This window comes from Urtica dioica, chromosome 12 (assembly GCF_054948205.1).
Source record: "Urtica dioica subsp. dioica isolate 48M chromosome 12, U.dioica_male_clone48M_v1_H2, whole genome shotgun sequence".
Taxonomy (NCBI): domain Eukaryota; kingdom Viridiplantae; phylum Streptophyta; class Magnoliopsida; order Rosales; family Urticaceae; genus Urtica; species Urtica dioica.
The window spans coordinates 91,497-101,576 of NC_142767.1; the positions used below are offsets into that span (position 1 = coordinate 91,497).

Here is a 10,080-nt window from a genome sequence, read left to right on the forward strand (position 1 = left end):
CCGGATCAAATCCTGGCTTTGGCGCGTGACAAGTTCACTCCCCCGGCTCCAATGAGCAAAGACCCCGCGACTCGCGACCGGTCTAGATATTGCGAGTTCCATCAGGAATACGGTCACCTGACCTCCGAGTGCCACAGTCTTAAAAGGCAGATCGAGGCATTGATCCAACGGGGTGAGCTAAAAGAGTTCGTGTTACGCATGATTAGCGCTGCGGGCCCCACCACAAAAAGACCACAGTCTGGCAAGGGAGGAGGAACAGCCGCTTCTGCCGATCGAACCACGGCTACCGCCGACGCCAATCCACAACTCCACGTTGTGACCACCATACTGGGCGGTCCACAAGATGGAGACTCAGCCCGACAGCGGAAGAAATTCCTGAGGGCCGCGTCCCAAGGAGACGCTGCTATGCACGTCAACCTCACCTACGAGGAACCTTCGTCCGTACCTCACGAGACGATGTACTTCACCAACGAAGAGGCCAAGCGAGTTGTGCATCCGCACAATGACGCGATTGTGCTCAAAGCTCAAGGGGCTAATAACTTGGTGAAAAGGGTTCTCATGGACAACGGCAGTGCTGCCGACATAATATTCAAGTCCACCTTAGAGCGCATGAAGCTCGGGGGGCTACGCCCAACTCCGACCCAAACACCTTTATTCGGGTTCACTGGGGAGAGAGTCATGACCGAAGGCATCATCGATTTGCCGGTCACCTTCGGAACTCCCGGAGGCATTGAAGTCGTTCACATGGTCCCATTCCTAGTGGTCGACCAAGAGTCCCCCTACAACGTAATCGTTGGGCGACCCACGTTGAACCAGCTAAGGGCAATCACTTCAACATACCACCTACTGGTGAAGTTCCCTACCAAGGATGAAATCGGCATCATGGCTGGAGATCAATCCCAAGTCAGAATATGCTACATCCAAGGAATCGATGGAAAAACCGCTAGAAAGACGGCTAACACGATCTCCCGAATCAGAGATAGCGTCGAGTCGACCAAGGTCCTCCGCGAAATCCACGAAGACCTCTGCATGACACTCAAGTGCAAGGCGCCGACGTCTTCATCCCAAACAGGGAGGGACCCCACAAAGTCTGCCAACTCATACATGACGAGACACGCTACATCAAATACACGGACACCGATCCGTCGCCTGTGGAATGCGGAACACTTGAGAAAGTAATACCAGTAGCCAGCGCTTCCCCCCATTTTATTTCTTTGCTTTCCAACATTCAATAAGGCCTACGAGCCAATGTTTTAAGATTTCCTATTTTTGCAATATTAATAAAGTTCGATGTTTTTCTTTCAAAATCCACTTTATCAAAGATTTTCAATCATCAAAGATTACACTTGTAAACCCAAAACTCGGGGGGCTAGTGACATAGGCAATGGTAAGTCCGCTCAAAATCCTCAAGAAAGTACGCTCCACAAAAAGAAAGCACGCTCCGTCAAAACAAAACACCCGAACATAAAACGGGAACAAGCGTGCACGTAAGACGCCTCAGTGGCGCGCCGTAAGACATCCCCGAGATGCAGGCTAAAGACGCCTCCGCGGCGCGCAATAAGCTGTCACGACCCGCGAGCGACAGCTCGCCCACGAGCCGCGACTGATCAACTCAAATCTGTACATAACTCATAATATAAACACATAAATTAAACATAATAAAATAGTTTGCGAAAATTCGGGGAAATTTTTCGCTTTTATAACTTAGAGTCTTATAGCGACTCCTATACAAATATGTTCCGGAACGTTTTAACAGAAGACACTAACCCCCGATTAAGAAACCCCATAGCCCATAGGTCAAGGCAATACGCGCTCGATCTCGGTCTTCAATCTCGTTTCCCGCTTACAAGCTTTTCCCTTATCTACATTACCAAGGGTCATAAAACTATGAGTCGATTGACTCAGTAAGTGGGAGTCTATCTATAAAGTAAAACGACTAATGCCATGTGACGTGCAAACAAATACACAAGAATGCAGAATGATTGCTAGATATAACTAGAACATAACATTAGAGCATGACTGACGCGTGATATCACACTCTATCTATTCACTTGTCGTTCTGCAAGATCGTACATCCTCTTCTGCTACGATCTTCACAACGACAATAAGCCAGCCTCAGACCTCGAGCAGCAGTCTTACGGTGGCTTGGGGGTTTTAAGATTGTCTGGGATCCACTAGTGGTACCATCTTCATCTGACGTCGGCGCATGTGTGCCCCCTTGGCACGACAATGAGTTCACTCGAGGCGACTGCTCATTGCTGAATGGGTTCACTCTAGGCGACTGCCCATTACCATCGGGTTCGCTCGTGGCGACTGCCCGTCATCATTGGGTTCGCTCGAGGCGTCTTCCCTTTTATAATCGGGTTCGCTCGTGGCGACTGCCCGTTATCGTTGGGTTCGCTCGAGGCGTCTGCCCTTTCATCATCGGGTTCGCTCGTGGCGACTGCCCGTTCATCATCGGGTTCGCTCGTGGCGACTGCCCGTTCATCATCGGGTTCGCTCGTGGCGACTGCCCGTTATCGTTGGGTTCTCCCCAGTTTTGAGTACTCAGCGCCATACAGACCACCTTGGTCTGCCACAAACACAAGTCGTTGACTTGTGGATACCACTGACAACCGTTCAATTAAAGTTCGGGTACTCTGCAGCACGCACAGTACATACTCATACTACTACAGGAGAGCATCTCGGGATAAACCCCGAAGGAATTAATGTTTCTCTTTCATGCTCGTTAAGTGATTTAGAAAGAAGATTCGGGATGTGACTCCCGGTACTTCCACACTTGGTTCGAATCCAAGAGTTTGACTTATGCTCTCCCATCACCCTTGATCTAACCTATCCACTATGGTTAGCAGAGGGATTTAACAAAACAAGATAACACCGTGGTTGGTTCAAGTTAGCGTTTGAACCTTACGGGCAAAACCCGAACTAAATTTTCAAGCAAGAGTGGCCGAAGCCTTAACTTTCATGTTTATTCATTTTAGGGCTTTCACCTACTCTTGTTTACTAGCAAATAAATGCACAAACAAACAGGGTTATTTCCTTGGTAAGTAGTTGACTTATGTCTCCACACTTACCTGGGAAAGATCGTCTGAAAACTTGTTGACTTCCGAAGTTTCCTTGCTTTTCACGCTTCCCGAGACTCTACACATCCTGAAGCGTCAACACGTCATGAAGCGTCGAGAAACTAAAACGAGTGAGATCGAGCTTTAAAAACTTTTCTTAATTCTCTATTTTTTTTTCCGGCTTCGACGTGTTCAGTTCTGCCGGCTGTCGCTCGATTCCCTCCGATCTGTGACTGAGCTCAACCCACGGGTTCTAGCTTTCTCGGAGGGTCCTCTCTTTTTTCCCGGTGTTTTTTTCCTTGCTCCGGCGTCACAGCGGGCTCGCGGCGGATTTGCTCTGCTCGGTCGAGGCGCGCGGCGACGTGGCTCGGTGCTGGGTGACGCGCGAAGAGGAAAGAAGGAGAAGAGTGAGAGAGGATGGCGGTGACGATGTGGCTTGGTGATGGGTGGTTTTTTTTTTCTCTGTCTGGTTTTCCCGGCCGAGTGACGTGAGGAAGAAGAGGGTAATGAGAGAGAGACCGAGAATAAGAGAAAGAGAGAGAGTGAGGGAGGGTGAGGTGGCCGAAAAAGCGAGAGGGTGAGTGGATTAAAAGGCTACGTGGCACTCTCACGTTACGCCACGCGGGTACAAGCGGTCCACTCAAGTTTTGACACGATTCTCTCAAAACGACCCCTTTTTCCTCTCTTTCTTTCAATCTCATCCTTCGAAATGTTGCACATCAGTCCTTTTAAAATAAAATCTCTCAATCCTGTCCCTACTTAATTAAAAATAATCTTGAAAAATAACCGAGAAAATTATTATTATTTCCCGTTATCTTGAATATATTTAAGGGATTCCGGAATTTATTTTTACTCTCGAGACTTTTAAATCTCCGAGTATGTTCCGAATAATAATATTGAATTACTCGAATATTCTCATTCCGAAATTTCATCGACCTTAAATATTATCATTTTCCAAGATATTTAAAATTTAAGGACGTCTCATATGCAACAAGAATTTGAAATAAAACTCGCCCATTTTATTCAAATTCACAAGTCGAGCGTTTACAAAAGTTTATACATTACAATCTCTACCCCCTTAAATGAGTTTCGTCCTCGAAACTTAGAACAAGGCAGGGTATTTCTTTTGCATTTCGCTCTCAAGCTCCTAAGTAGCTTCTTCCGTAAGTACCTTGACCAGAGGTATAGTCTTATTTCTTAAAACTTTCTCCTTGCGATCTAGGATTGCAACGGCTGGCTCTTCATATCTGATTTCAGCACGGATCTCAACCTCTTGCTCTTGTAGGATATGCGAAGGGTCAGACACGTACTTCCGTAGCATGGACACGTGGAATACATCATGGAGGTTGGGCATCGACGGCGATAACGTCAAACGATAAGCTGTCTTGCCTACACGCTCAAGGATCTCAAAAGGTCCAACATATCTTGGACTGAGCTTCCCTTTCTTCCCAAACCTCATAACTCCGCGCATGGGTGAGATCTTCAGATAAACTTTCTCTCCTGCTTCGAACTCAAGAGGCCTCCTACGCTTGTCGGCGTAGTTTTTCTGATGACTCTAGTACGTCTTCATTCGAGCTTAGATCTTCTTAACTGCTTCTGTTGTCTGCTTAAGCATCTCAGATCCAATAAACTTGCTCTTACCAGCTTCATTCCAGTGAACTGGAGAGCGATACTTCCGTCCATACAATGTTTCATATGACGTCATACCAATTGTCGCCTGATAACTGTTGTTGTATGAGAACTCAACTAGCGGAAGATAACAACTTCACGAGCCCTGGAAGTCTAAAACACAAGATCAGAGCATGTCCTCTAATACTTGGATCATTCGTTCGCTTTGACCATCAGTTTGCGAGTGAAAAACAATACTAAACTTCAGGCGAGTTCCTTGGTTCTCTTGTAATCTCTTCCACAACCTGGATGTGAAACGAGCATCACGGTCAGAAACAATCGAGCTAGGAACCCCATGAAGAGGTACAATCTCCTTTATGTAGAGTTCAGCGAGCTTATTCACGGTGTGAGTGGTTTTGATGGGCAGGAAATGAGCTGATATGGTCAATTTGTCGACAATGACCCAGATGTGACCAGCTGTGGTTTTTTTTGGCAGACCTGACACGAAATCCATCGTTATCTGCTCCCACTTCCACTGTGGAATCTCAAGTGGTTGCAGCATTCCTGCTGGTTTCTGGTGTTCTGCCTTGACTTTCGAGTAGACCAGGATGTTGTAAAAAAAAACACGACAACGAACTTGTCCGACAAGTTAGCTTCACTCAGGTACTTCCCATGGAACAGATTGAGGAAATGGACCCAAAACATCGAGTGGACATCCTCAGACGATGCCATCACTTCCCACCAGCCCCTAGCCTCATTCTCCAGTTGATTCACAGCGCAAGCCACTCTCTCGGTATCGGACAGCTGCATGTAGTTGATGATCTGATGCATCTTCTTGACCCAGTTCTCAGCTGCATCTGGATCAACATGGCTGTCAAATGTCTGAGGCTTCTGCTCACGAAACCTCTCGTATACTGGCTCGCTCACAGGAGGAACGACGTCAGGGATCTGGAAGTTGAGCTCCTCAGGAGGATCCACTAGCACTGGCGGTGGATTTTCTAGTCGTTCTCCTGGAACTGGAGGCGTTGGGTTCTGTTGAGACGGCACGTTCAACCTTGTCGAGTTCCGCGATCGTGCGGTTCTGCTCCTCTAGCTGCTGCGCAAACCTCCTATTCATCTTATCTCTCTAGGTTGCGTCGGCAGCTTGTCTCTCCAGCGCGCTTCTAATCTCCGTGAGATCCGCCGCTATAACATTCTCGGCATTAAACAGGTCTTGTCTAGGCCTCATGCCTGCTCAATTCTACACATGGAAGATGGCATGGTTAAAATCCAGGTCACAATCTCGAGAATGCATAACCAACATAGACTAGCCTCTCAAGGCCTAGTCAAACGAGATTAAAACACAAAATGCTAGTTCTCTCGTTACACACACAAAGCAACCACTCTCGTGGTTGACAAGCAAATGTCTACGCAGCTAGGTCGTCCGAAGGCTCAGCGGGATCCTCCTTAGAATATCCCTCGTCACAATCAACCTTCTCGTCATCATGCGGAACAACCACCGGAAAAGCAATCATCGGGGGTAAGGTATTCATATACCACATCGCGTCACGACGAGGAACTCAGTCTGCATTCGCAAGACAACGAACGAGGGACAATCAGATTCCTGCGTCAGATATTGGAGCTCTACACACAGCTCCCAATACTTGATACCTCGCTGGAGTCTATCCTCGAGCACATCGGACACCGGTCCACAATAACATGGACAATCGATTTCCATATCGGACAACCGATTCCAACCAGAGCTAGTAGAATCCGTAAGCTTGCTCCTATCACTCGTCCCTCTCCCCTGGCCCCGAACGTGTCGGCGGTGAAACGAGTCCATCGACTCAATGTTGGTCAATAAGGAGGGGTCATCGTGATACTCGTACGGGAGCAATGAAGCGTCGAGATGGCACTCATCCACTCACGAGTCCGACCGGTCCCCCGGCCCCTAAGTGATGGTGCCTCTCACAACACTGAACGTACTTGCGGTCAAAGGAATTCACGTGATCGCATCGCGGTACAAACGAATCTCATCGGGGAGGAGAGATCTAACTCCTAGCAACTCATACTGCATTATGTCGAACCTCTCTCTAGACATGTCGACTCTAAGCACGATACTTTCACATGGCATACTCGCGACCTATACCGAGAACACGTATCCCAAGTCTACAGAAATGGCTAAACCTGGGGCTATGATACCACAAAATCTGTCACGACCCGCGAGCGACAGCTCGCCCACGAGCCGCGACTGATCAACTCAAATCTGTACATAACTCATAATATAAACACATAAATTAAACATAATAAAATAGTTTGCGAAAATTCGGGGAAATTTTTCGCTTTTATAACTTAGAGTCTTATAGCGACTCCTATATAAATATGTTCCGGAACGTTTTAACAGAAGACACTAACCCCCGATTAAGAAACCCCATAGTCCATAGGTCAAGGCAATACGCGCTCGATCTCGGTCTTCAATCTCGTTTCCCGCTTACAAGCTTTTCCCTTATCTACATTACCAAGGGTCATAAAACTATGAGTCGATTGACTCAGTAAGTGGGAGTCTATCTATAAAGTAAAATGACTAATGCCATGTGACGTGCAAACAAATACACAAGAATGCAGAATGATTGCTAGATATAACTAGAACATAACATTAGAGCATGACTGACGCGTGATATCACACTCTATCTATTCACTTGTCGTTCTGCAAGATCGTACATCCTCTTCTGCTACGATCTCCACAACGACAATAAGCCAGCCTCAGACCTCGAGCAGCAGTCTTACGGTGGCTTGGGTGTTTTAAGATTGTCTGGGATCCCCTAGTGGTACCATCTTCATCTGACGTCGGCGCATGTGTGCCCCCTTGGCACGACAATGAGTTCACTCGAGGCGACTGCTCATTGCTGAATGGGTTCACTCTAGGCGACTGCCCATTACCATCAGGTTCGCTCGTGGCGACTGCCCGTCATCATTGGGTTCGCTCGAGGCGTCTTCCCTTTTATCATCGGGTTCGCTCGTGGCGACTGCCCGTTATCGTTGGGTTCGCTCGAGGCGTCTGCCCTTTCATCATCGGGTTCGCTCGTGGCGACTGCCCGTTCATCATCGGGTTCGCTCATGGCGACTGCCCGTTCATCATCGGGTTCGCTCGTGGCGACTGCCCGTTCATCATCGGGTTCGCTCGTGGCGACTGCCCGTTATCGTTGGGTTCTCCCCAGTTTTGAGTACTCAGCGCCATACAGACCACCTTGGTCTGCCACAAACACAAGTCGATGACTTGTGGGTACCACTGACAACCGTTCAATTAAAGTTCGGGTACTCTGCAGCACGTAGAGTACATACTCATACTACTACAGGAGAGCATCTCGGGATAAACCCCGAAGGAATTAATGTTTCTCTTTCATGCTCGTTAAGTGATTTAGAAAGAAGATTCGGGATGTGACTCCCGGTACTTCCACACTTGGTTCGAATCCAAGAGTTTGACTTATGCTCTCCCATCACCCTTGATCTAACCTATCCACTATGGTTAGCAGAGGGATTTAACAAAACAAGATAACACCGTGGTTGGTTCAAGTTAGCGTTTGAACCTTACGGGCAAAACCCGAACTAAATTTTCAAGCAAGAGTGGCCGAAGCCTTAACTTTCATGTTTATTCATTTTAGGGCTTTCACCTACTCTTGTTTACTAGCAAATAAATGCACAAACAAACAGGGTTATTTCCTTGGTAAGTAGTTGACTTATGTCTCCACACTTACCTGGAAAAGATCGTCTGAAAACTTGTTGACTTCCGAAGTTTCCTTGCTTTTCACGCTTCCCGAGACTCTACACATCCTGAAGCGTCAACACGTCATGAAGCGTCGAGAAACTAAAATGAGTGAGATCGAGCATTAAAAACTTTTCTTAATTCTCTATTTTTTTTTCCGGCTTCGACGTGTTCAGTTCTGCCGGCTCTCGCTCGATTCCCTCCGATCTGTGACTGAGCTCAACCCACGGGTTCTAGCTTTCTCGGAGGGTCCTCTCTTCTTTCCCGGTGTTTTTTTCCTTGCTCCGGCGTCACAGCGGGCTCGCGGCGGATTTGCTCTGCTCGGTCGAGGCGCGCGGCGACGTGGCTCGGTGCTGGGTGACGCGCGAAGAGGAAAGAAGGAGAAGAGTGAGAGAGGATGGCGGTGACGATGGGGCTTGGTGATGGGTGGTTTTTTTTTTTTCTCTGTCTGGTTTTCCCGGCCGAGTGACGTGAGGAAGAAGAGGGTAATGAGAGAGAAACCGAGAATGAGAGAAAGAGAGAGAGTGAGGGAGGGTGAGGTGGCCGAAAAAGCGAGAGGGTGAGTGGATTAAAAGGCTACGTGGCACTCTCACGTTACGCCACGCGGGTACAAGCGGTCCACTCAAGTTTTGACACGATTCTCTCAAAACGACCCCTTTTTCCTCTCTTTCTTTCAATCTCATCCTTCGAAATGTTGCACATCAGTCCTTTTAAAATAAAATCTCTCAATCGTGTCCCTACTTAATTAAAAATAATCTTGAAAAATAACCGAGAAAATTATTATTATTTCCCGTTATCTTGAATATATTTAAGGGATTCCGGAATTTATTTTTACTCTCGAGACTTTTAAATCTCCGAGTATGTTCCGAATAATAATATTGAATTACTCGAATATTCTCATTCCGAAATTTCATCGACCTTAAATATTATCATTTTCCAAGATATTTAAAATTTAAGGACGTCCCATATGCAACAAGAATTTGAAATAAAACTCGCCCATTTTATTCAAATTCACAAGTCGAGCGTTTACAAAAGTTTATACATTACAATCTCTACCCCCTTAAATGAGTTTCGTCCTCGAAACTTAGAACAAGGCAGGGTATTTCTTTTGCATTTCGCTCTCAAGCTCCTAAGTAGCTTCTTCCGTAAGTACCTTGACCAGAGGTATAGTCTTATTTCTTAAAACTTTCTCCTTGCGATCTAGGATTGCAACGGCTGGCTCTTCATATCTGATTTCAGCACGGATCTCAACCTCTTGCTCTTGTAGGATATGCGAAGGGTCAGACACGTACTTCCGTAGCATGGACACGTGGAATACATCATGGAGGTTGGGCATCGACGGCGATAACGTCAAACGATAAGCTGTCTTGCCTACACGCTCAAGGATCTCAAAAGGTCCAACATATCTTGGACTGAGCTTCCCTTTCTTCCCAAACCTCATAACTCCGCGCATGGGTGAGATCTTCAGATAAACTTTCTCTCCTGCTTCGAACTCAAGAGGCCTCCTACGCTTGTCGGCGTAGTTTTTCTGATGACTCTAGGACGTCTTCATTCGAGCTTAGATCTTCTTAACTGCTTCTGTTGTCTGCTTAAGCATCTCAGATCCAATAAACTTGCTCTTACCAGCTTCATTCCAGTGAACTGGAGAGCGACACTTCCGTCCATACA

The 10,080-nt window shown here is 47.0% G+C and overlaps 2 protein-coding genes across 2 annotated transcripts; both read right to left on the minus strand.

The window, feature by feature from the left end:
- Nucleotides 1-3,674: 3,674 nt before the first annotated feature.
- LOC149378606 (uncharacterized) lies at nucleotides 3,675-4,533 on the minus strand. Its single transcript, XM_089602781.1, has 2 exons — nucleotides 4,234-4,533; nucleotides 3,675-3,764 (listed from the first exon to the last, which is right to left on the minus strand). The coding sequence occupies exons 1-2, from the start codon at nucleotides 4,531-4,533 to the stop codon at nucleotides 3,675-3,677; spliced, it is 390 nt and encodes a 129-aa protein (XP_089458907.1).
- Nucleotides 4,534-9,006: 4,473 nt separating this feature from the next.
- Nucleotides 9,007-9,865, minus strand: LOC149378607 (uncharacterized). Its single transcript, XM_089602782.1, has 2 exons — nucleotides 9,566-9,865; nucleotides 9,007-9,096 (listed from the first exon to the last, which is right to left on the minus strand). The coding sequence occupies exons 1-2, from the start codon at nucleotides 9,863-9,865 to the stop codon at nucleotides 9,007-9,009; spliced, it is 390 nt and encodes a 129-aa protein (XP_089458908.1).
- Between the last annotated feature and the right edge of the window lie 215 nt (nucleotides 9,866-10,080).

Excerpts from the sequence above, each read along its gene's own strand:
- LOC149378607 (XM_089602782.1), bottom strand. The coding sequence starts at position 9,865 with ATGCGCGGAGTTATGAGGTTTGGGAAGAAAGGGAAGCTCAGTCCAAGA. Across the intron at positions 9,097-9,565 it reads AGACTATACCTCTGGTCAAG|GATGAGATTGAAAGAAAGAG; the intron begins GTACTTACGGAA and ends AACATTTCGAAG.
- LOC149378606 (XM_089602781.1), bottom strand. The coding sequence starts at position 4,533 with ATGCGCGGAGTTATGAGGTTTGGGAAGAAAGGGAAGCTCAGTCCAAGA. Across the intron at positions 3,765-4,233 it reads AGACTATACCTCTGGTCAAG|GATGAGATTGAAAGAAAGAG; the intron begins GTACTTACGGAA and ends AACATTTCGAAG.